This window comes from Leptodactylus fuscus, chromosome 1 (genome assembly GCF_031893055.1).
Source record: "Leptodactylus fuscus isolate aLepFus1 chromosome 1, aLepFus1.hap2, whole genome shotgun sequence".
NCBI lineage: Eukaryota > Metazoa > Chordata > Amphibia > Anura > Leptodactylidae > Leptodactylus > Leptodactylus fuscus.
In genome coordinates, this window is record NC_134265.1 from 130,175,090 (window position 1) to 130,202,003 (window position 26,914).

The window sequence follows — 26,914 nt, forward strand, 5'->3', positions numbered from 1 at the left end:
TTTTATTTATTCATATTTATATGTAATCTAGAGCAGTGGTCCCCAACCTTTTTTCCACCAGGGACCAGTTTCAGCAAGACAATTTTTCTATGGCCCGGTGGGGGCGGGAAGGGGTGTGGATAGGGGCGGGGAAGGGGTTTGGATGGGGGCAGGGTTAAGCATAGGGGTATAGAAAAGCACCTCCGGTATCGGCATTGCCGACGACCGGAAGTAGCGCATGCATTCCATAGTGGAACGCATGGCAGAGAATAGCATAGAGAACTGTGACAATGGTATGATTAAGACATAAAAGGATGTCAAGGGGATATTATGGAGGCAGGAAGTAAGTGCAAAACAGAAGAAGAAGTTGCCCAAAGTTTGGTAGGCGAGTGTGGGGTGGAGCCAAGACCCACTGCATGTCCTGCATAGTACTAGAATCCCGGACATACAGCGGGTCCCGGCTCAACCCCGCACTTTGCTCACCTTATCCCGATGAGCAACAACCAAGCTGCTGACTCCTCGCCGCCGGTACGCGGACCGGTGAAACATGCCCCGTGGCCCGGTACTGGTCCGCGGACCGGCGGTTGGGGACCCCTGATCTAGAGAAAGGGGATGATTTAAACTTTAATTTTTTACATTTTTAAAAACTTTTTTCTCTTAACTTTTTTTAGACCCCTAGGAGCTTGAGTACATGGTCTATAGATCACCTGTGCCATAGACTGCAGTACTACTGTATTGCAGTCTATAGCAAATTTAACATTTAACTATCGAAGCCTGCTATGGCAGAGCTGGGAGCCTTCAGAAGGCTCCTGGCCGCCATGGCAATGGTAAGGGTCCTGTGATCATGTCATGGGGGCTGCCCATTACTGAACATGAAATGGAAAGTGAAAGTAACCACTCAGATGCGGTGGTAGTTGCATTTGACTACGGCAATTCTGATCACAGGCAATGATGCCGGGTCCCTGCTGTATGAAACAAGCTAATGCAGCCTCTCTGCTTCAGAGCTTCCGCCATACTTAGTCACGTGCACCAGGACGTACATATATGTATTGTCATGTGTAGGGGTTAAATCACATCCGGTGAGGCCGGTGGTTACATAGGGAATCATATCAGGCTGAGGCCTGACAGTGAAGGCTATGTCAGTCATGCTGCAAAAGGTGAGATTTAGAGTAATGATTGTATGAAGCCGAGGAAAATCGCAGCGTTTTACAGTAAGGGCAAAGTGGATGGGATTTATGCAAATCCCATGCCCACTTTGCGGTAAAAACCACAGCATGGAAACACTGTGATTTCCAAAACCGACACAGTCTTGGAAATTGCAGCATGTCAATTATATCTACAGAAACACCAGTGGCTTTTCCTTAGATATAATGGTAACAGAAAGTCTGGAGGAAAACTCTGTGAACTTTCTGTTCAAAATGCTGCGGGCAGAACTGCAATGCATTTCTGCGGCGTTTTTTTCCGCAGCGCTTTAGCGCTGTGTATCGTCCCGTGGGGCCTTATCCTAAGGGGCCCCATAGGAAATTTTATTAATTGATGTCGCACAAGCTGGGGTCTGTTTTGGGTGGAAACACCATCTGACAGGTTTCCTTTAAAATGTCTACAGCTTTTAATAAAATCACATGCAGGATATTCCGGGCTGCTGGTCTGGTGTTGTGTATGCGATCTCATGGAAATTATACATTTTAACCTTGCAAGGATGTTAAAGTACTTGATCATTAGTATATGTTTTGCAGTGTATTATGCCTGATAGCAAAATGATGACAGGCATCTTATTAGGCCTTCCTAACTGAAATACTAACATAGGAGCCATTATTAGGCAAGCAGGTTCTATGGCAGCCCATCGGTACCCCATGATCCCATTGTGAGAGGGTAATGTGGGCTTCAGTTGCCCTGACAAACACCTTAGCTACTGTGGTCACTATTGACTATTCCATTTTAGGAGTTAATCAGCGGGGATTTCAGTGGAAGCCCAATTTTAAGTTACAACCAGGCGTCCACGGGGATCACATGGGCATACATACTAAGCCTGTGCAATCACTGATCATGTACATGTACATCAGAATGCACTAAATTAAACAAATTCCCTAACAAATACAGTATATATAATTTTGCAGCCAGGGGTTAACAGATCTTACCCTGCAAAGTAACAGTACATTGCAACAAGATTACTGGGCCTGCAAATTGCCATGCTATTACAGTGCTTTAGGTATTTACCTGTGTGATATGCAGATTGAGGTCTGTAGTTAAATCCCTTTATCAGGAAAAAAAAAAAAAACCATAAGCATTAAAAAATGTTAATACTGATAAATACATATACATGCAAACATCACTGAATACAAGTTCATGATGAAAATTATATTATTGTCATACCATTGATCCTTGTGGAAAAGGTTCTGGACGGACCTTTGGCGGCTGATTCTGCATGTGTGGAGGGCACTTTACCGGAACAGACTCTGAATGGCAAACAGGGAAATACAGGGAATCGTTTAGATGAAGAATTATGTCTTATGTATCATGAGAGGGGTAGTCTCACTAATAAGAGCTATTAAAGAGGACCTTTCATCAGATTGGGCACAGGCAGTTCTATATACTACTGGAAAGCCAACAGTGTGCTGAATTCAGCGCACTGTCGGCTTTCCCGATCTGTGCCCCGGGTAAAGCGCTATTGGTCCAGGTACCGTAGCACTTTACAGTCAGAAGGGCGTTCCTGACAGTCAGTCAGGAACGTCCTTCTCCACAGCAGCGCCTATCGCGGAAAGAACGCACCCTCGCGGAAAGATTGTGGGAAGAACGCACCCTCCCTCTGCTCACAGTGCTCGTCCATAGACGAGTATTATCAGGAGGGCAGGAGACGTTTCTCCCCACTCACACTGTGCAACGCGATAGGCGCTGCTGTGGAGAAGGACGTTCCTGACTGACTGTCAGGAACGTCCTTCTGACTGTAAAGAGCTACGGTACCAGGACCAATAGAGCTTTACCCGGGGCACAGATCGGGAAAGCCGACAGTGCGCTGAATTCAGTGCACTGTCAGCTTTCCAGTAGTATATAAAACTGCCTGTGCCCAATCTGATGAAAGGTCCTCTTTAACATGATAGCTGACAAATGAAAACTGGTGTCCACCTGACTGCTAGGATCTCCATCTTAAAAGTGGGAACCCCCATCTCCCCGTCCTCCTCCTTTGTTTGGTCACAGAATGGAGTTCTGTGGTGTTGCACAGTTATTAGGGTATGTTCACACAGAGTTTTTGGCAGGTTGAAAAAAAATCTGCATCAGGAAATATGAAACTTTTTTGACTTTTTTTTTTTACATGATGCGGTTTTTGTCGCACTTCTCACTGTGTTATTTGTCATGGTTTATGCTGCAGTTTTGTGTTCAAGCAAACCTTATGCATCTGCAAACGTCTCTTTAAAGAAACGCTTGTGGATCTTGATGTGTTTTTTGAAAAAACCACACCAAAAAACATATCAAAAAATGCATCAAAAAACGCATCACGTGTTTTCCGCCTTCCATTGATTTTATCGGGTTTTTCAAGGTGGAATCCGTCTGAAGATAGCTCATGTTGTTTTTGAAAAAAAACTGCTACTGAATCCTATTGAAATGAATGGAGGTTTTTTTTACGCAGATTTTGAAGTTAAGGCCCCACAGGACGACTCACAGCTATAACCGCGGTTCTTCCTGCAGCGCTTTAAACAGAAAGTTTGCAGAGTTTTCCTCTGTGGACTTTCTGTTACAATTATATCTACAGGAAAGCCGCCCGTGTTTCCGTAGATATAATTGACATGCTGCGATTTCCAAAATTGTGCCGGCTTTGGAAATCTCAGCGTGTTCACGCTGCAGATTTTACTGCAAAGTGGGCATGGGATTCCCATGAATCCCATCCACTTTGCAGTTATTGTATAAAGCTGCGATTTTCCCTTGCCGTTTACGCAGCAGGCAAATCGCGGCGTTTCCGGCTCGTGGGGCCCCGGCCTGAAGTGGATTCTGCATACCCTTAGCCATCTCTACATACAGATCCTCCCCACTATGGCCAAACAGAGGGAGAAAGATTAGGGAAGGGGATCTAGCGATCTTAGGGAGCACAGCAATCTGATCCCCAGCAATCTCATTTTTTATCACCTATACAGTACATGATGAATGTCAACAGTGGGAAAAAGGACCTTCAATAGTCTAATGGCTATTTACCTGTTACGATAGGTGGTCCTTCAAAATATTTCATAGTCCCTAATTTGTGAACCATTTCTGACATATCTTTAGTATTTACAGTTGTTGACTCTTGTGTGTATGGAACATATTTTTTCTTTCCAAAATTCTCCTAGAAAAATGCAAAATCATTTATTTATCATATCATGCATATAAATGAAATAACTAAATATTCAGATAAAACCTAATGCATCTTCTTCTTAATCCACCAGCGCTGGCAATGTGACACTAAGAAATAGATATTGAGTATGTGACAGCTATTTCTTTCTCATCCATTCACTGATTTGCACATAGCTCATACTGAAAAGGTAGGTTTGCAATACTTGACATATATTGAATTATTTACATTGCGTTTGTGTTCCACTGTGTTAGGGGCTATAAATGTTTTATACAATTCCAAAACTGACAGCTATGGACAGATATTCTATGGATGTGCTATAAATGTCTAGTATGGGAAATCTGGTAGACAATCGCTGAACAATTATTTATTATCTATGAAATACACCTCTATTTCCCCCAAAAAATGAAACTTCTTACTTCTGTATATGAAACCATCTTGTATTTTGTCAAAGTCATTTATGCTAAATTATTCCGACAAGACTACTGCATACTGGTTTAGCTTAAAGAGAGTTTGCAAGGCCAATCCAATAATACTGCTATATAGGGCCTTTAGTAGGAGCAGAAATATACCTTCATGGCCATAAACGAAGCAATGTAGAGGTAATCATCGTTTTATGCATATACATGTGTATTAGGGGCGGACCAAGGTTGCCAGATTTGCATATAGACAGCTGTGTAGTCAGCAGAGGCTGAAAAAGTCATTCAAAGCTAAAGTCAAAATTAGGCCCCACCAACAAAGCACTTGAGGCTAAGTCACTATGTTGTGAAACGCAGCTTTTTTTTTGTTGCAGATTTAATTGAGTTGTTTTTTTTTTGTTTGTTTTTTTGGATGCAAAGCCAAGAGTGGCTACAAAAGGAATGGGAAATATAGAGAAAATTTTTATACGTCTACCTTCTGCTCAATTCACTCATGACTTTGGCTAAAAAAAACCGCATCAAAATTTGCACCAAAAAAAGTTGTGTTTCCGCAACGTGGGAATAGCCTGATACTGATTAGCATATCCATAAAAGGATTATTACTGTATTGCTTCATTGGTTTGTGTCCACAAAGTTACATGTTGGTTTGTAATGGTTTGGGAAGCATTGTAGACCTGACAGACTCCCTTTAAATATATAGCCTATGAAATACACTCACCATTGTGTCTTGTACGCATCTTACTGCTTGTCTAATATCCCATGTTTTATATGCTGTGATGAATTTCTCCCATTTGTTGCAACATTCTGTTAAGTGGCAGAAAAGAAGAAAAAAAAATTTAATTCCTTTTAGGCTAAGGCCCTACGTTGCAGAAACACAGATTGTTGCAGATTTTGTTGCGTTTTTTTTTAGCCAAAACCAGGAGTGGATTGAGCAGAAGGGAAAAAAATAAGTATCTTTTTTATATATTTCCCCATTCCTTTTGTAGCCATTCTTGGCTTTTGCTCAAAAAACCGCAGCAAAATCTGCAATAAAAAAGCTGCATTTCCGCAATGAGAGGCCTCAGCCTTACGCAGGATTTGTTGCTGTATTTTCTGCAATTCAAAATCTTTTCCATACATTTTATTAGGATCGTCTTTGTATTATTATGCATGAATGTCAGCCCCATTCAGGTATGTGGAAAATCTAGAACAAATTTGCTGTGTGTGGACACATCCATTTTTTATCCCTAACACTGACTGATGTAACATAATATATATAAAATACAGCACTATTGTACAATTCCGTATGAGCTTGTTGTTGTATTCCTGTAGCAGATAGCGGATGTGCGGACTCACTGTGCCACCTAACTAATTTGGCTTTGGGTTATCTGAGTAGCTTCCCCATTTATACCCTTTGACCCCCATATAGGTATCTGGTCTTTGCTGTGTGGAGGTCTCTTACAGTGGTTCTGGTGTAGATACCCTCTGAGCCAGGTGAGATCCTATATTGTTCAGACACTATACTATACAAATGGCCAGGGCCTCCATGGATAGGCTGGAGAGGCCTACAGGTATGCATGTTAGCCTTACATGTTGCAAGGAGGGAGGGTGCCCCTAGAGGAAGGCACAGCAGCATCAGCCAAAAGTGGATGTGCATGGTTATATCCAGAGGTAGGAACTGCACAGTGTATAGCAGAGGTAACCTGGCAGCTGAGAGCAGAGCGCCAATGTTACCATTTATATGCTAGAGTGGACAAATATTTGCAAATCAAGCCCCCTGTGATGACATATCGATAGCCAATTCTAAGGCCCATGAGCACTAATGATAAAAATTACTACTCCAGCATACAGCTTCCATCTATGATTCATTACACCTTTTTTATGAAATTCATACACACATAATGACTGTATAATAGCGGTTTTATTTTAGACTCAATTTCAGTTATTTTGTAATGGCCAGCGGAAAGACACAGCAGTACTCATAATAAGCATAGTCCAGGATTATTGCTTATCAGGTGTCACTTACCACTGAAAGAAGGCCTCTTGTGCTTGTCATTATCCCAGCAGTGTCTAGTTAGTTCAAGTATCTCACTGAGATATGTCACTGACGTCTCATTTTCCAATTCTTCCAGACATGGACGCTGGCCACGAGGTACAAGTTGACGTATCAAGATAGATTTGTCAACTGACAGAGAGAAAATTAAAATGTGCTCACATATTCTTGTTTTACCTTTCTTCAGAAAAATCAAACTTTAAGGGATCCTATCATTAAAACACAATTTTTTTGTGTTTGACACGTAGGAATAGCCTTAAGAAAGACTATTCGTTTCCTACCTTTAGATGTAGTCTACGCGCCGCCGTTTCGTAGAAATCCCGGTTTTCGTCAGTATGCAAATGAGTTCTCTCGCAGCACTGGGGGCAGGTCCCAGTGCTCAAACAGCACTGAAGGCTTCCCCAATGCTGCGAGAGAACTCTCCAGCGCCGCCTCCATCTTCTTTAGGAACATCCTCTTCACACGTCTTCTTCCGGCGCAGGCGGTCAAACTTGTAGGCCTCGGTAAGAGCCGACTACGCATGCCCACAGGCCACAAGAAAATGGCCTCATTTCTGGAAATCGGTACCTAATTCGTCTTAGTGGTCACATAAGGTGCAGCACTCCCAGTAAGAAGATGCTGGCATGACTCTGAATGGATAAAGGCAGCGGACAACGGAGCGCCAGGGACAAGTGGGTATGCTTTTTTATCTATTTATTTAGCACCTCATGCACAACACATGGATTGCTCCAGTTCCTGGACAACCTCTTTATAGGTTTATCTTTCTAATATTGGTGGCCTGTCTTTATTATAGGTCATCAATATTACATCTGCAGGAGTCCGACAGCCAGGACCTCTGCAGATCAGCTTTTCCAGGACATTGTGACTACAAGTAATGGTAACAATTTCAGGAGCCATACTGTTCACTTTCGATACAGAGTGTAGCAGTGGGTATAGGTAGTGCAGTGGTGTACAACATATGGCAGGAGAGCATCATGGCTCCCGACACAGCTGATCTGCAGTGGTCCTTGCAGTGGGCCCCTAGAAACAATTCCACTGGTGGGCCCAAGACATCCCAGTCCAACACTGCTAATCTGTATACTTTGTCCTGCCCTTGTCTGGATTCTATTTGGTCAAATAAATATATGGACAACTTTCCTATGTTCTGTCTGATAGAGAACGGATCTCAAACGGGAGACTCCTTTCTGTGACATCCAAATACTCTCATATATGGGTTGCCTTCATAAGACAACCTCTTTTATTGTGACCACGGAGCAGCTGAGCAGTGCTTTAGGCTATTAAATATATTTTAAAGGGGATATCCATTATGGGATAAAAAATGGCCAAGAGCAGAGTATATGTTGAAAAAAAAAAGAAATTGAGGATAACTTACGTCTTGAACCTCGGTGATGTCAGGTTGACAGAATGTAAACAATCACAGACCTCACATGCCTTCAATGCTGTCTGTCAACAAACACCGTCAAGGAGCAGAGAAAACTCTGGTACATATGAGGGGTGGGGGATTCAAGGGGTCATGCTCTACATGCTTGTTAACACATCCCCTACCTGTGGCCAATTCTTATCCCAAAGAAGATAATCCTTTTAAAATAAGATTATATTTATCTATTAAACCCAATTTAGAGATTAATACTACATTTATGAAAAAAAATAATAAAACACGTACAGTTAAAATTCAGTGACAATATCATAGGACATTCATAATATCACATCACAGTAACAGAGAACCGCTTTAGGCTGAGGCCCCATATAGTAGAAAAAAAACGCAGCAGAAACGCATTGCGTTTTTTTCCAAACCATCTGTCATTGTGTTTTCCATTGTGGACTTATTGCCCTTATTATACATTTATGGAAAAAGCCAGCATTTTTGCAGGTATAATTGACATGCTACGATTTACAAAAATGCAGGCGTTTTTGATAATGCAGCTTTTCCACTATGGATATTTTTCTGCAATGTGTGGATGGAATTAACCAGTCACATTCATTTTTCAGGTATTGTAAAAAGCTGTGTTTTCGCAGAGTGGGGCTTCAGCCTTAAGAGGAAACTATAGTTATGCCTCAGATGTGCTTCCTAGTCGCATCCGGCCTTGTAATATACTCCTCAACTTTCACAAAGACTAATTTTGAGGAATGATTTATATATGTTTATATGGTTAAAACAGATGTTCTGCATTCTATATAGTTATGATGTATGTTAGGTTTGATGGCACCCTCTCATAAAAGACCCCCTTCTGATATTCATTCTTACCAGGATAAGGATTTTCTCCTCTAAGTACCACTGCAGATAAGATGGCAAAACTAAAAGAGAAAAAATTGTATTAATATGAATATGTAAATTTAGCTGATTTACTTAAATATAATATAAATATCATATAGATGTGAATACAGAGGTCACCTCTCCAACATGCAGCAGTCTGGAGAAGAGTCGGTCAGGAACAACTGGCTGCACATTCATGGCTCTCTCTATTTATTTCAATGGGAGTTCCAAAAGCTGTTGTGTAAGCACACTTTACTTTTTTCCAACCTTTCATAAAGTGAATGAAGAGAAGTATGAATGTGCTGTCAGCTCTCTATTCACTGAGTACTGACCTATCTTGGGGCCCTGACCCCCATTCTCAAGATAGGTGTTAGCCTAAGTAGTGGGACTCACATACATAAGACATTTATGGCTTCGTCTGCGGGTTGTTGGCGTCAATGATCCGCCTATATTCAGCAAATTGCTGCTGTCGATGGTCCTATCATTAGAATCCCTTTTTTTCTAACTAACACGTAGGAATAGCCTTAAGAAAGGCTATTCTTCTCCTACCTTTAGATGTCTTCTCCGTGCCGCTGTTCGGTAAATATTACATTTTCTGTCTTTATGCAAATGAGTTCTCTCGCAGCACTGGGGGCGTCCCCAATGCTGTGAGAGAACTCTCCAGCGACGCCATCATCTTCTTCAGGAACCGGCCTCTACGCGTCGTCTTCCGGCCTGGCTTTCAATCTTCTATGCATGCGCAATCGGCTCTGCCAACCATTTTTTCGTGGCCGCTTACGCGAGCTCTTGTAGTAAGTGGCCACAAAAAAATGGCTGCGCAAAGGTGCAGTGGGCTCTGCCCGAGGCCCGCTGGCAGAGCCGATTGCGCATGCGTAGAAGATTGAAAGCCAGGCTGGAAGACGACGCGTAGAGGCCAGTTCCTGAAGAAGATGGAGGCGGCACTGGAGAGTTCTCTCACAGCATTGGGGACGCCTCCTGTGCTGTTTCAGCGCAAAGACAGAAAACGGAATATCTACAGAATGGCGGCGTGGAGAAGACATATAAAGGTAGGAGAAGTATAGCCTTTCTTAAGGCTATTCCTACGTGTTAGTTAGAAAAAGGGATTCTAATGATAGGATCCCTTTAAAGGCATTTGCCTATGTCAGTTTGTCAGTGCTGCCTGGAGCAGATCAGATAATATGCAAATGCATATACACAATCCACTGAGGGTTAGCGTGTGTTTGCACATAGAGATAACAGCCTTGGCTTTCTCAGTGGTGCTGCCAAGAACAGTTGAATATAGTATGTGAGCATAAATTCATAACAGTCGTGAAGCCATGTCATATATCGGGATAAAAAGTAGCCTATGTTTTAATCGAGGTCACAAACCATCTATGTGCCAAATTTCATTCAAATCCGTTCAGCTGTTTTTGCGTGATTGAGTAACGATCATCCAAACACACAAGCTTTCACAATAAGGGCTAGTTAACATGGGGGGGGGGGAGGGTTTTGGCGGGAGCCACATCACTCTCAGATCAAAACCTGCCTCCTCCCAACAGTCGCAGCTTCCTCCCCCTGGAGTTGCCTCAAATGAACGGGCCGACTCCGGAGGTTGCTGCCACCTGAAGAGAGGGCAGCCCGCTTCTTTTTGAAGACTAGCGTTTCACATAGGGCTCCGATGTATGGAGGCGGATTTTGAGGCGAAATCCACCGTCAAAATCCGCTCCATTGGCCCCGTGTGAACTAGCCCTTATAATATTAGTAAGATTTCATAGTTGGAATATCGTGCTGTTATCCTTCTCTGTTTACTTTCTATGTCAAGCTGATCTTCTCTGTCATGCATCAGTAAACTCATCCTAGTAAATAGATCTGTTCTATAAATGTCAATATAAATGTAAGGCTAAGGCCCCACGCTAATGCAATGTTTTTTGTTGCATATTTTGCTTACTTACTTTTTTGAGCAAAACTCAGGAGTGAATTTAACAGAAGGGAAATGTCCTAGGGTCCATTCACACGGAGGAAAATGGTGAGGAATTTGGTGTGGAATTTCATTGCTGAAAAAAAAGCCTCCCTATGACTTCAATGGGTTCCTTTTTCTGCTAGCAGGTTACTTGTCTTTCCTTCTTAGGGATCCTAATTGAATCCGAACATATGATCTTAGAATTGCCAGTTTTAAAAAAAAGCATAGATGTTTTCTTGTTGGCTAAGGGAGCGTTCACACAAGATTTTAGCAACAGACACTAGCTGGTCCGTTTGCAATTTCCATTCATTTCAATGGGATTTTATCTTGTGTCCGTTTACAACCATGTCCGTTTTTTCAAGTGGACAAAGAAACTATATGTTTCATGCAGGACTTTTCCGTCCGCTTAAAAAAAATGGACAGTTAGTGTCTTTTTTTTTTTTTTTTTTAACATTGAGGTCTATGGGCAACGGACATATAATGGCCAGTAACTGATAGCCATTAGTTACTGTCTGTTTGTGTCCATTATGATAGGTGTCCTTTTTATTTTTGTTTAGTGTCCACCAGTGAGTTCAGCTTAAACATTAATTTATTTTTCATCGGTGGACATGGCTGGTCTATCAGTGGGTGCCAGATGCTTGCTTAACATATATTTATCCAGGCATGTCTAGGCATATGGTGGCATAGTCATTCACCCACAGGCAGTTAGAGGGTGATAGTAGTGGTTTATTCCGACAGAACGATGTCCTTTTCAACCAGATTATTTTGGACGTTCTAAAGGGCCCTTTTTCCTGCTATTGCGAGGTGGGGTCAGACCTTAGTGTAGTATTACATGTCACCTAGTGAAACAACATGGACATGCCCACTGTTGATGTGTTATATCAATACTATAATGATCAACGTTCTACATATGTTAATTAATAAAGCTGTGATTGAACCCCACTTTATCCATAGATAGTTGTTGTGTATTTATTTATTTAATTAATTAATATAGGGCAAGAGGGAACCTTGTGCGGTTGATCCCAAGTTGGGATACCACCAGTCTGAACTATAAAGTTACCACATCAGTAACAACGCATGTTGAGAATACCTTTTATATATGATCAAATATGAATTATTGATCATTTACCTGTAAACATCAGTTGATTTGCTTGGCTGGTATCCCTCTTGAAATGCTTCAGGTGGCATGTATTCCAGTGTTCCTCCAACTTCACAGTCTTCATGTCCATGACTAGAGGTGCCACTTGTGTACTTGGACAATCCAAAGTCTGTGATCTGAAATTGTAGCCAAAAACTGAATGCGTTACGACAATATTGCACAAACATGACATTGCACATCAATGTTTTTGTTCAGCTATTTTTTATGCACAATTGTCTATATTTCTGAGAAATATTTATGTATAATATCTGTAATGTTAGAGAGAAATATGCCTTCAAAAAAGGTCATTGCTAGTATTAAACTCCACAACGTGGTGTCTTAGCCTGCCAAGCATTATTACCACTACATGTCCTGGTCCCCCAGGTTCCTGTTTATTATCTGAAAAGTATGCAAATCTGTTTCCCAAGATGTAAATAGGGAAACACTGCCTCTGTATGCTGCCCTCTTCTGGAAGCTCCCTTGAACATTATGCCCGACTTTCCAACAAGCCTTTACGGCTATGATGGGGAATTTTGCCAAGTCAGTATCCCAGCTGTGGACAGCGCATAGAAGTCTCTCACCTCTGCCAAGGCTTGTTGAAAAGTTGGGCATGATGTTCAAGGGAGTTACCCATAGAAGGCAGCAAACAGAGGCACTATTTCCCTATTTACATCTTGGGAAACAGATTTGCATATTTTTCCCATAGTCCCCCAGTGGAGCTAAAATGACTTTTTGTAAGACTCCATATGCCTGAAAAGGTGGTCTCTCCTTAGGGAGTGACATTATCCCTAGAACCTGTTTGGACTGCATATTCCAATCTTATACACTGATCTAATGCTTTTCAGCAAAATCTACAAAAATGAACATGAAGTTCTTAATATACATATTGATAAAAGTGTATAAGCCAACTAGCCACTTCATGGCGACCTCTCTATAGAGGGTCCCTACTCTATTGGGTGCGGAGCTACACAGCGACCACCAACACCATAATGCAGCGCCCACAGGGGGAGTGACCCAGTGGTCCAGCAACACCCTTGCCACCAGACCAAGCCCCACATCTGGGTCACATCAACCCACAGGCCCAGCACCACAAGAGCGGCAGACACCATGCACCACTGCACTGTGTGAAAAGATCTCAAAAAAATTCATACCATATTGTTTTGGTCAGAGGAATGAGAACTTGTAGGTGGGTCACTTTTACAGTCTCCTGATAATTAAAAACTAGAGATGAGCGAGTAGTATTCGATCAAGTAGGTATTCGATCGAATACTACGGTATTCGAAATATTCGTACTCTATTGAATACTACTGCTGCTATTCGCAGTAAATATTCTATTCATTGCCAGCGTTGATTGGACAAATGCTATACAGTGTATAGAATTCGGCCAATCAACGCTGGTTCTGCAGCAGGCTCGTCCTTGCTAGTCAGGAGAGCTGGCAGCTTGCTGTTACGAGTAACAATGTAAAACACCCAAATGTAAAGCACCATGGAATTAATGGTGCTATATAAATAAATAATAATAATAAAATAAATAATATCTTACTTTTTCTCATAGGATTGAATTGACCAGCGTTGATTGGCCAGTGTACAGCATTCGGCCAATCAACGCTGGTCCTGCCGGACACTCGTCTGTGAGGAGGCAGAGTCTAAGATCAGACCACAGCAGTCTCCATTGTGGTCCGGTTTTAGACTCCGCCTCCTCACAGACGAGCCTCTGGCAGGACCAGCGTTGATTGGCCGAATGCTGTACACTGGCCAATCAAAGCTGGTCAATTCATTCCTATGAGAAAAAGTCAACTCCCTTGTAACATGAAGCTGCCAGCTCTCCTAACTAGCAAAGACGAGCCTGTGGCAAATCAATCCTGGTCCTGCAGCAGGCTCTTCCTTGCTAGTCAGGAGAGCTGGCAGCTTCATGTTACGAGGGAGCTGACTTTTTATCACCGCAACTGCAAGCGCTGTGCAGTTAAAGCGCACGGACCCCATAGACTATAATGGGGTCCATGCACTTTAACTACACAGTACGCCTCCTAATCACTCTCCTCCTGGTATTCGTGGACTTGGTGACTCTCCTTTAGTCGAATAGTGGTTTCCCCTGAAACAAGCATTTTTTTCCCATAGACTATAATGGGATTCGATATTCGATTGATTAGTAATATTGAGACTCTACTCGAAACGAATCTTGAATATTTCACTGTTCACTCATCTCTAAACACCTGGTCTAAATGGGAGGAGTTCTGGTACCAAGGCAAACCAAAAATATGTTTATTATCTGTACAGAGGGCAACTAGGAAAGTTGAAATCTAGTTCCTCTATCTCCTCTGCTACTTTTCCAACTCAACACATCTCAATGACATCACTGACTACTCTCAATTCAGGCCGAAGGCCATTAAGTAGAGTGGAGTCACTGAGAGTTGGAAGGACAGCAGGTGTGACAGCAATAGAAAAATGACCAACTGTAACAGAATCAGTGGATTGGTACCCTTAAAGAGGTGGTAAAAGACCCTCTAACCAGTGCAGGGAATGTACTAATAGGGTGCATTCACACAGAGGAAAATGGTGAGGAATTTGGTGTGGAATTTCAGTGCTGAAAAAAAGCCTCCCATTGACTTCAATGGGTTTCTTGCAGAAAAAGGTACCCATTGAGGTCAATGGGAGGCTTTTTTCAGTGCTGAAATTCCACACCAAATTCCTCACCATTTTCCTCCATGTGAAAGGACCTGTAAACTTTATGACTCTCCAGATAACCCTTTAACCCTATTGCTTGATGACTGACTGGAGCTACCTATAAATGAAGTTTTGGTTGGGAGATTCTAACTATTTCAATAGAATGTGTGTGGTAGCTGCTTATGTAAATCCAATTCAGGTAGAGTATTGCCATATGAAAGAGAGCGGGAAGATAATCTTCAGTACCTTATATCTATGCCCCTTAGGTTGTGATTTCTGTTCAAATTTAACAATCCTCTGCTCTGCCTTAGCACCCAATAGCAGTTTATCATCATGGGTGTAAAAATAGATTAATTACACATCGTGCTAAACATAAAAACATAATGTCTTTGGACTTTTTAAAGGAGTTCGTAATACTTAGGATACTGTAGGTCATCGGTATCAGATCAGTGCGAGTCTGACATCCAGCACACCCACTGATCAGCTGTTTGAAGAGTCCACTTCTTATTCACAAGCCTGTGATGTCATGTTCATGAGTCGCATGGGCAACGCAGACTCAACTCAGTGAAATATTGAGCTGTAATACCAGCCATAGCTGCTATATAATGTACAGAGCTGTGCCTGATATTCATTTAGGAACCCGAAATGTTCATCTGAGCTTCACAGTCTCTTCACAATTAGCTGACAGATCTGATAGGTGGCCATAAGGATCGGTCATCAGTATTGTGAATAAAAACCCTTAAATTCTCTGGATAGTTTCCTCTTCTCACTAATGGAACAGTTGACATCTGGATATTTCTATGAACAAGACGCGGTCCTCACCTTTATATGCAGTTCTTCATTTAATAGTACGTTCTTTGGTTTGAGGTCCAGGTGGAGCAATGGAGTGGGCAAATTGTGCAGCCAGTTCATGCCTAACGTCACTTGATAAATGATTCGAAATTTCAAGGGCCAGGGAAGGGGACCAACGGTCTCCATTAGGGTGCATAAACTGCCATACTCCATATATTCCATCACAATACCTGGTGGCTCTTTTGTATTTTGCTCAAGGATCCCAAATAGGCGGATGACATAAGGACTGGCTGAGGCAGAGGCCATCTTCTCTGCCTCAGAAATGAGTTCTGTAATGCCCTGTTGTACATTCCTGTAACAAATCACACAGCACAATAATAATACTAGAAATATTCCAATATAGTTACTAAATGTATGTATGCCACCAACATTATGGCACTATATTTTTGTGCAGAGGGTTTTATATCCCTATCAGACCTCAGGCACACTGCCATATTACACATAACATACCATGGGCCAACACTGTAACTCTGTTTGCCTCTATGGAGGAGTTTTTCCTAAGGTATAATCCAGAAGAAAATGCAATCTTTATTATAGAGCTATACTTCTGAAAAACAATTGCTTTGAGGGAAGATGATGGTACTTTGTTGAGCTGTTACAGCTCAAATGAGTAAATGCATCATGACCAAATACTAGACAGTAAAGAAATGTATATGGGAGCTACAGACACTCTAAGGCAGTGAATCTCACTATGGTACATATAGCACAAGGGGTAGAAAGCATAGCCTCAGGGGAATAGTACAGCGTAAGTATGTCAGCTATTAAAGTATGTCCTCTGTATCTCCCGTGCTGTGCCTGTCCTGCTGTCACTTCTGCTGACCTTAGGGGTGAATCTGGTGACATGTACGGAAAAGAGGAGGGGAAGAGTGCAGGACTACTGATGACTGGAGCATTACCTGTGCAAAGGGGAACTGGGAGAGACAATCCAGGCACTGTGGGAACACAGAGCCTGCTGTATGTGTCACTGTGTAAAACCCACAAATCTGTTTCCCAAGATGTAAATAGGGAAACAGTGCCTCTGCTTGCTGCCCTCTAGGGGAAGCTCCCTTAAACATCATGCCCGACTTTCCAACAAGCCTTTGCTGCAATGATGCGCATCATTGCAGCAAAGGCTTGTTGGGAAACAGATTTGCATATTTTTTCCCATAATCCCCATTGGAGCTAAAAGGGCTTTTTGTAAGACTCCACACACCTGAGAAGGTGGTCTCTCCTCAAGGAGCGACATTATCCCCATAACCTGTGTAAAACCCTACAGTCAATGAATTGTCACTGGTGCCTCACATTGAAAATAAGTTCCCCTTCCAGAGGTAAAAGGGGTAAAGTTCTGCATATTCTCTATATTTACTGGTTTCTACAGGCCTATACTTCATAATAACTAGGTCATAGTTTCCAATCTAAAGGGATTCTCATCCCTTTCAAAGCAATACTTTCACCAAGATCATTTATCATTGGCATCCCTTTGCAACCTTGTGTTAGATTTTGAGATTCCCCAATATCTTTCGAGACAAATTGGGTAATTTGTAAATGGAGGAGTCCATGAAATGGTTGTCCTCTAGTGCATGAGCTTTCCCACTAACATAACCATATTTAGATTTGTACAAAATGAACACATAAGTAAAATACAAGTGAAAGTTAAACATTTTTACAAATACAAATAAATAAAAATTTTCCAGAGCTGTAAAGATTTTCTCTTCGGCTGTGTTCACATAGAGTTTTTTGGCAGCGGATTTTGACGCGGAATCCGACTCAAAATCCGCCTACCAAAACGGCTCCCATTGACTTCAATGGGAGTCGCTCACTTCTAGCTAGTAGCAGAAAAAAGAAGCGAGATGACCTATCTTGGCACAGATTCCACAGCTGACGCAGCCACGGCGTCTGCAGCATGAGACTCCCTCCCTATTAAGTCCATTCATTCAGGCCTAATCCGAAGCAGAATGCCGCGACGGGATGCTGGTGCACTGCATCGGCATTCCGTTGCAGCTAGCCGTGCGGTATGTTCACATGCAGAATCCATTTTTCGCCGTGTGCACATACCCTAACTTTCTTGTGGTTTAATAGGTTACCAATAGATATGACCATGAAAGCTGGAACTTACTATGGTCTGGCACTTGTCAGAAATCCAGCCATGATATCCTTATTGTGGTCAAGTTATCTTCTTTTGCATGTAGTGTCCATGCCTGATAACCTGTGCACAAGTGCCAGACTATAGAACGTTCCCAAATTCATGGTCTTATCTATTGGAAACCTATCAACAGAAAAGACTATCACCTCTAATATGGTTAGAGAAAATCTTTAAAGCTCTGGAAAATTTTTATTTATTTTTATTTGCAAAAATGTTTAACGTTTACTTGTCTACATACTTACTGGTAAATATGGTTATATTGATAGGAAATCCCCTATAACAGCTGAATAATCCATCTTTTGTTTCAATCCTGCTACCTTGACAGTTATCTCAGTCTTACGTTACGGTCTGCTTACATCTCTGCAGTTCCTAAGAAGCCTTTGCACAGTCTGTCACATTTCACAGAAAAAAATAACACTGCATGCTGTGCTAGTTTTTCCTGGGAAATGATGGACATTGCAATAGAACCTGACAAACCACATGGGGTGCAGTTGGCACTGTTGATATCTGTCATGTGATATATCTGGCACAGCTGAAATTCCATCTTCTGCTGTTAGGATAGAACATAAGATGGAATGTATAATGCAGTTGTCAACTGGGCCTTACGCTGGGTTCACACCTGCGTTTGGGGTCCGGCCGTGCATGGCGGTGAGCGTTTTGCGCTCTCCGCCGCGAAACCGGATTTTTTTATCCGGACACAGAGTACTGCATGTCCGACTCTGTGTCCGGATTATAAAACCCGGTTTCGCGGCGGAGAGCGCAAAACGCTCACCGCCGCGCACGGCCGGACAGCTTTCTCACCCATTCAAATGAATGGGTGAAAAAGTCTCCTGCAGGTTTCCGTATCCTGCCTGTGTTTTAGGCAGGAAACGGAAACCTAAGTACGGAGACCGGGCTGCAGATGTGAACGAGCCCTTACTTACATTTTGCAGGGTTCACTTCCTTGGGGGTACTTAATTGGAACTTCACGGCTTGGAAAGGTTGAGAAATATTGCTGACTGTTGTGAGGTGATCAGCCATGTTTTATGATCTTGGTTCAATTTGTGCTCAGAGAAGTGGCATCCCTAGTATGTGCTAGTAGCTAGTATCTCCCATTGAAAAATTCTTTCTATATGGCCTATTACCTATTTCTTATGAAAAAAACAGATATGGCTGGTCTACTGAACTCTATACAGAAAAGCTGACCTCTGAAGTTCATTGACTGAAGCTGCAGGGAATGCATGTACTTGTCAAGTGGTAATTATGGTGGAGCCCAGCAGCCAAAATCTTTTGACCAAATGGTCAATTGGGGATCACATTGTAAAAGTGGGATTATTTAAGGCGTAAAACCCTTCAATGAGAAATATAACATAAAAAATATAATATATATATTTTTTCTAATTGAACCTATTGTTTTGTCTGCATAATGCTCCTGTCTATAGTGAACATACTGTAACTAGGTCAGATCAAGCAAGTTATACTTACCCTTTAAGTTTCTTAACTGCTACGGTTACTTTATAACCTCCATGTTTTGCTTTGTACACAGATCCAAAGTGTCCCTGGTCAATAAGGCACCAATCAGTTAGCAATGTGGTTGGTACAAGATTTTTCTTATGCATCCCTCAAGAGAGATTCATTCTATTTCATCTGAAGAAAACAAATGTCATAGAAGAAGTGATGAGATAAATTTGAGTACATGTGGGATTTTCTTTTATATTTCACTTACAGCGGACGTGTTACCAATCCTAGCCTGTCTGTAAATACTGGACTTGCGTTCCCCATGAAACAATTCTGGAGCTTTATTTCTTATAGCTCTGCATTGTTATTCATTCTAGAAATGTAGAAATAAATTGACAATTTAGTGATAACACCTAGGGCAGTGGTTCTCAATCTGTGGTACATGTACCCCATGGGGTACGCTGTGCTGTCTTAGGAGGTACATGATGTAGTTGAGAAACAGTCAGGACTGCTTTTACCATGGGGCCAATGGTGCACTGAATTTCGGGGGCTGTCCTGCTGTTCTGGGTGGCAGGCAGTGATTTCAACTCTCTGTCCTTAGGACACAGATAGAGGTTAGATACAATATTGGAGCATGGAGCTGATAGCATTATTCACCCACTATTCTACCTTCGGCTGATGTTGTCTGCATCGGGGAGACACAATGAGCACTGAGCAGCAGACGTCATTACACTCAGAGCCTGCAGGCCCGTAGGAACATGGTTAGGTGAGTAGCTTTTTGTTTAGTGGTTGAAGGGACGGGGGACCTTTATGAAGGGACTAATTGTAGGAGATTAAATTATGTAGGGGGACCCACTTACAAAAAAGTTTGAACAGGGCACCTGATGTATTAAAACGACCCTGGAACCAGTGCTCTAGAAGTGACAAATTTAGTGAGTGCTCAGGTTCTGGTAGGAACCTAGTGCAATCATAATAGACAATTAGTCCCGGGCAACCAGGATCCCCCACACACTGAGGAAAAACAGCACAGTGTCCAACGCTCTTCAAACCGGAGCAGAACCAGGCCCCAGAGGTCTTCAACAGAGCTTCTGATGGTGGAGTTGGACTTGGTAAATTCTGGGACCCAGAACCACAGCTGCCCAGAGAGCGTCACACACTCAGCGCACCCCAAGTTGCAGTGGAACCAGAAATCCCAAAAACCACTGACCTCAGTGGGTGAAGAAACAGGAGAAGCTGGTCAGCAGAGTTGAGTACAGTACCGATGATCACCAGGAGATGGCAGAAGCACCGCAGGAAAGTCGTACTGGCCGAGTCGGTACACAGGACGTCATGCAGAATCCAGGGGTAGTCAGAGTAGTCAAACAAGCTGGGTCGGTACACAGGAGGTCACGAGTTAACAGAGAGTGCAGTGGAAGAGTTGTCAGAAGAGCCAGGTCATACATTCGAGGTCCCAAGGTATCCTAATCAGAAATCAAGGAGAGGTGGTCTTTAGGCAAGCTGGGGTCATCCACTAACGGTCAAGAGATATCCGAATCACAGGTCAAGGAGAGGTGGTCTAGGAGGCAAGCAAGGTCATACACAGAGGTCAGAAACAGGAACACTATAGGATGCAGGGAAAAGGCAGACAGGCAGGAGTGAGGTGCAGAAGAGCTGAAAGAAGCTCAAAGAAACAGCAAAATCTGCTACACAAAAAAAGCTACGCTTCCACTACACGGGGCCTGAAGCTGAAAAGGGGAATAGTAACACAAGTTTTAATTTATTTCTAATTTCCTGGGAGAGATATAAGAGAAAATGCATAAAGTGGAATTGTAAGAAAAGAAGCTACAGGATTGTTGTTATATGGGGAATGTAAGTATTTCTTGAAACAGACATGTCAGGACTTGGGACATATAAATGTCTCACCTGCCTAAATAAAGCCACGCATACACACAAGCTAAAAGTAGTCCAATATTGCCAATTTTGGTACGACTGGCAGAAGACCTAATATGTATGGACACCCCCTGCCTTTGCCTTGACATCTGTGATATGTTGTTCTTCTTGAGTAATTGTTGCTGTAAGGGTCTGGCAGCGGGTTATTCCTCACTGAAATAAATATACACAATTAAATTAGCCGAGTGTGCATGTATATTGTGCAGTAGGAGAAATCAGCCAACACTTATCACGTGTGTATGGTTAGGTTTTTTTAATTGTCAGTATCAATGTTCACCTGTGCAGGCTATGCACTCCTATGAAGCTGTATTGCTTTCAATACACATGGAATCTCATGCTGCTTGGCGGGAGGTCTACATGATTATCGGCTATGCTGCAATATTGATCTGCTGCCATTCGCTCATAATGCAATTGCATGATATGGCTTGGTCACTATCAAGCAGACTTTTATTTTCATCTGTATATTCCTTCCTGTATTATGAAGTCTATATTATTAGGCTCCATAAACATGAAGGCGTGCTTTGTCAGTGTGCTAGCCCTGTTTTTTACAGCTAGCACAATAACCCATTATTTTCTATGGCCCCATACACAGGCAAAATTCAGGACAGGTTCTAAACCTGTCCCTTCTGCAACCCGGGTTCACTGAAAGAAATTATTGGGCAAGACGGCAACCTGATATCTTCCATGTGCCTTCTTTACCGCAGTCCTGGGACATGCATTCCCTTATTTGTACTCTGGCACTCTTTGGCTCTCTTAATATTTCCTAAGTAGTATTTTAGGGTTCCTTTAGCTGGTATATGTGTCGGAAACATGCTTTTTTGTGTGTTTGGATTCAATTGTTTTTCAGAAATGTGTGTGTTTGATTTTTTTGTCAATAAAATAATCATATTTTGTATGTATGATTTTTTTATGGATATGGTATTTTCTTTTTTATTGACTCATTGCTCACCTATGTCATGAGAGAGATTCTTGGGTGAAAGACCTGTAAAGAGAAAGAAAAGAAACATCATAGGTTATATGTATTCATAAACCCTGTGCCAGCTTAAAGGATCAAAGGGCGATGGCGTCATAGTATATTTTCCACATTCTGGGGAAAGCAGATGTGAATCACAGTGGTTTTTATCAATCATTTATCACGCCCATTTTGACAGTAAATGCTTCTTCTATCTGCAAGATTCAGTATATCTATGCATAGACTATATCAGAGGTTCACACTGGAGTTCATAAATAGAGATAATCCACTAAAACCTCACAGGCACAATTCTCTCCTTATTGAAACGGCTTACTGTGCATATTGTTAGTAGTCATGCACATTACAAACCACACTGAGAAGTTAATTCAGAGACAACAAACAGGAAATGAATGTTCCAAGCAGTTTCTTGGAAGCCAGTGTTTGCTGATGCCCCCTTTTTGATTCTGCTGGGCTTTGAGTACATTAAAGCGATGCCCCTCTGGCACTGAAGCATTGTACATGTCACCACCGTATAAATATGCCCAGCATAGTGTACTCACCTCGCTTTCTACTTCACACACGCATACAGGGAAGTGTTTAGATAAAGTGATGCAACGTCCTGCCCTCCCCTAGGGGTGTGACTGGCCAAGGAACTCTTCAGATTGTGTACTAGATACATATAGATTTCTCCTGCCTCATCGCAGAATACCTTCAGATATGTCCTTTTTTTTCTCTCTCTCTCTCTTTTAGAGGGAACCTATGACATACAAAACTCAACCTAATTTACATACGGCATATTATAGAGCAGAAAAATTACAGTAATAAAAAAAATTACAAAAAAAGTAACAAAAATTCAAATCACCTCCCTTTGCCTAGAACACATAGAAAAGTACTTAAAAAGGATCTTTCATGTCCTCATCAATGTACAGCTTTACATACTGCTATAGAGCCGACAGTGCACAGAATTCACCACATTGATGGCTTTCCTGATACGCGCCCCGATGCTGGGGATATCAGTGCTATCAACCCCTTCCCGCCGATTTTCGTTTTTTGTTTTTGACTCTCCCCCTTCCAAACCCCATAACTTTTTTATTTCTCTGCTCTCGGAGTCATATGAGGTCTTAAAGTTTGCGGGACAAATTTTTCTTCATTATGCTACCATTAATTATTCTGTACCATGTACTGGGAAGCTGGAAAAAATAATCACAGTGGGGTGGATATGAAGAAAAAGTGCATGTGTGCGACATTTTCACAGGCTTCGTATTTACGGCATTCACTGTGCAGCCACAATGACACGTCACCTGTATTCTATGTTTCGGTGCGATTCCGGGGATACCTAATTTATATGGTTTTATTTACATTTTAACCCCTTCACAAAAATCCATAACTGTGCCCCAAATTTTTTTTCTAAAAGTCGCCATATTCTGACACCCGTAACTTTTTTATACTTTCATGTACGGGGATGCATAGGGCGTGTTTTTTTGCGGGGCCCGGTGTACTTTTTAGTGATACTATTTTGGCCTTTGATCACTTTTCATTCAAATTTTTATCAGAGGCAAAACAGTGAAAAAACGGTGGTTTGGCACTTTTGACTTTTTTTCCCCTCTACAGCATTTACCGTACAGGAAAAATATTTTTATAGATTTGTAGAGTGGGCGTTTTCGGACACAGGGATATCTAACATGTATGGGTTTCACAGTATTTACAAACTTTTATATGTGTTCTAGGCAAGGGGGGGGGGGTGATTTGAATTTTTTATTATATATATATATATATATATATATATATATATATATATTAAACTTTAAAAAATTTTTTTTTTTAATGCACTTATTAGACCCCCTAGGCTGCTTACGCGGCATGCTTGCGTAATCGGACACAAAAAAAATGGCCACGCGCATGTGCAGTTGGCTCTGCCCGAGGCCCGATGGCAGAGCCAACTGCGCATGTATGGAAGTTTGACCCCAGCGCCAGAAGACGTGGGGAGAGGCCATTTCAGAAGAAGATAGAGGCATCGCTGGAGAGTTCTGTCGCAGCATTGAGGACGCCCCCAGTGCTGCGAGAAAACTCATTTGCATACCGAAAAAAATGGGATTTCTACCGAACGGCGGCGTGGAGAAGGCATCGAAAGGTAGGAGAAGAATAGCATTTCTTAAGGCTATTCCTACATGTTAGTCAGAAAATGAAACATTTTAAAGATAAAGATTGTTTCACAACCAAAGGTATGGATACTTGACCAGGATCAATGGTGGTCTCAATACTGAGCTATATGCAGTATCCTACAATAAGAGTTACTTCGTACACTCGATTACTATGGGTATTACAAGGACAACATAGTATTCCAGCAGGACAATCACCCGAAACATACATTGAGATTAGTGAAGAATTGGTTAAATGGCAATGAAGTAGATTGTGGATTGGCCCAGCAATTTGAGCCAGCAATTATTTTTTGAACTTGGAGCTATGTCTATCAGTGATCATGTAACAATAATTTATGTATAAGTTTGTTGCACTCTGGAGGTTTCACTATTTCTGTGGAGCCAAATATGTGTTTGGTACAAACAAGCTTGGTTTGGTAAAATTTTATCAACCACATTTCTCCTATGGATTGAATCCGAATAACGTGTTTTTATTTATGTATCCATGAACTAACATTGTTTTATTGATTTATTTGCCACACTGTGATCCTATTATTTGAATGTGAGCTAAGCTGATATGATTTGGTTTAATTACTAAATGGAGTACAGAGTTGTCTGCTTCCTGCTGCATTCTCTATGTAACAGCTACTGAGATCAGCTGATTAGTAGGATTGTAGGTGCTGGACTCCCCACTGATTGATATTGATGACCTCTCCCTTTAAGATTTTGCTTTTATGCCTATCAGTCTATTCTACGAGAAATAATCACACATTAGCTTGAATACATCTGACACTTTTTATATTCTGAATGTCTTGAAAGGTTGGAACAACCTAAAGCAGAGAAGGTCTGAGGTCAATGTAGCATATCAGGCAGGCAGAGTTCTGATCTTATATAATACAGTGACCTGTCTATTGCAGTATATGACAAAGAAAAGAGAAGTATGGGTTTTACATGATGGAAGCCACAATGCACTCAAGACATTTGTAGGGGTACTAAAGACTAGTTATTTTTTTGTATTAGTTGTTTTATTGATTCAGTGTTTTATGTGCATTGTAAAGAATGTCTGTTTTAGTAAAGTAGCAACTATATATACTTAATGTGACAAAATATAATTCCTATAAAGCTCAATATCGGTCATTATATGTGAGCACACATCTTGGTGAGAAGAGATAAACAGCTGACCTTCTTAGGTTTTTCCAGTCTACACTATATATAATCTGATCATTATAACGAAAACAACAGAATACGTACAATACAATACGGACAGTCCTCAAGGTTCGGCGGATGTTGGGTCTTTAAAGATGGTGGCCGCTCTGCTGCAGTGCAGCCTTATAGCTACTTGATCTCCACTGTTATGTACAGCAGAGACTCGGAGCTAATGCCTGCGATCATGGTCCACTCTACTGTACTCTATTGCAGGCCAGGATCCCCTCAAATTAAAAAAAATTTACCCCCCAGGGCCTGTCTGTCCCCATCAGCCATGTGTCTTTTCCATTTGATTTTTCCCACGGCATGGAGCTCCAGCCTTAAACTTCCAGATTAATCTGTTTTACTCAAAACAAAACAAAATACTTCTACTTACTGTATGTCTCTTCATTGTTTACAGCTTGTTTCCTAGGCTTCCGACCACTTCTGATGCTCACCAGTAGCTGGGCTAGTGACATCAGTCCCTTTTCTCTGGAGGGGGACAGATGGCTGGGTCCCGGTCCAGTCACTTCTGTTCTGTTCACTTTGATTGATGGCTAATGGAGTCGCACTTAGCTTTTAGCTTTGGAACCCTGATAAGGATAGTGCTGGTCAGTCCATTTGTTCTCACTTTATGTAAATCCAGAGCTAACAGTGTGTACTTTAGAATGGGCACACTTAGTCTCGGGAACATGGCGTGAACTTTCTCTCACACAGACTAAGTCCGCCTTGCAACTTATCACTGAAACCAAGAAGTGGAGGAGAGGAGAGACATGTGGAGCAGCATTTATTGGCACTGCATGGCTCTCATGGCCCATTGTGTTGATGTTTTGCATGACAGCAGCCACAGTCCAGAAACTTAGTAAGGCCATATGCAAGTATTGAAGCATTTTCAACATCAGAGGTGACCCATCTGCCACCTCCAGTTGCTCCTCCCTATTTTATGGATGTAAAGTGAAGCACACATGTTGGAGCATCTATTTGAGCAGCTGAAGGCGGTACATGATTACTCCATGCAGAAAATCACCAGGATAACGTGTTATTTTGAAATCTACCATTTGAGGTTTACAAGGAAAGTGCATTGCTTTTTGGAGCCCCTTGACCATGCCACCAAATGTGTAAGTAGCAGGGACAACTGCAGCACCAGTGATGTAATCCCTTTCATATATATCAAGTCAGGCAAGGGATAATCATACTCATTAGGTAGAGTGTGCACCTATACAGGCGTACGGAGCTGTAGGTGCACATTCTCCCTAATGAGTATGATTATCTCCTGATCCTGGTCTATAGTCTCTCACTCTGCCAAACTAGTATCCCTGCGCTATGCTGAGGAGATCCAACAGATCGAAACAGCACTGTCCATAGCTGGGAATCTGTTTCTTTTGGAATAGAAATACTAGTTTGGCCATAATCCCCGCATTATGTTATTAGGCTCATTAAACAAGTCATGCATGATGTTAAGGGGGCTGCCCCTAGAGGGCAGCAAACAGGCCCTGTTCTCCTAATTACATCCTGGAGAATAGATTTGCATATTTTACCCATCAGGCAAGTCA

General features: G+C 41.9%; 1 protein-coding gene across 2 annotated transcripts in view; it reads right to left on the reverse strand.

The window, feature by feature from the left end:
- The window catches only part of LOC142208436 (receptor-interacting serine/threonine-protein kinase 3-like), a 35,738-nt gene extending 13,119 nt beyond the window's left edge, over positions 1-22,619 (reverse strand). Inside the window, exons 1-11 of one of the 2 annotated variants that reach the window (XM_075276948.1) lie at positions 22,599-22,619; positions 22,036-22,068; positions 19,185-19,346; positions 15,569-15,890; positions 12,074-12,219; positions 8,997-9,046; positions 6,725-6,883; positions 5,438-5,523; positions 4,165-4,294; positions 2,353-2,435; positions 2,197-2,233 (exon numbers count right to left, since the gene is read on the reverse strand). In XM_075276948.1, coding sequence (XP_075133049.1) covers positions 2,197-2,233; positions 2,353-2,435; positions 4,165-4,294; positions 5,438-5,523; positions 6,725-6,883; positions 8,997-9,046; positions 12,074-12,219; positions 15,569-15,890; positions 19,185-19,318 — 1,147 coding nt within the window. In that variant the 5' untranslated portion in view covers positions 19,319-19,346; positions 22,036-22,068; positions 22,599-22,619. Of the gene's footprint in view, positions 1-2,196; positions 2,234-2,352; positions 2,436-4,164; positions 4,295-5,437; positions 5,524-6,724; positions 6,884-8,996; positions 9,047-12,073; positions 12,220-15,568; positions 15,891-19,184; positions 19,428-22,035; positions 22,069-22,598 lie in introns of those variants that run through there. The other variant, XM_075276955.1, reaches the window with a different exon arrangement.
- Positions 22,620-26,914: the final 4,295 nt, after the last annotated feature.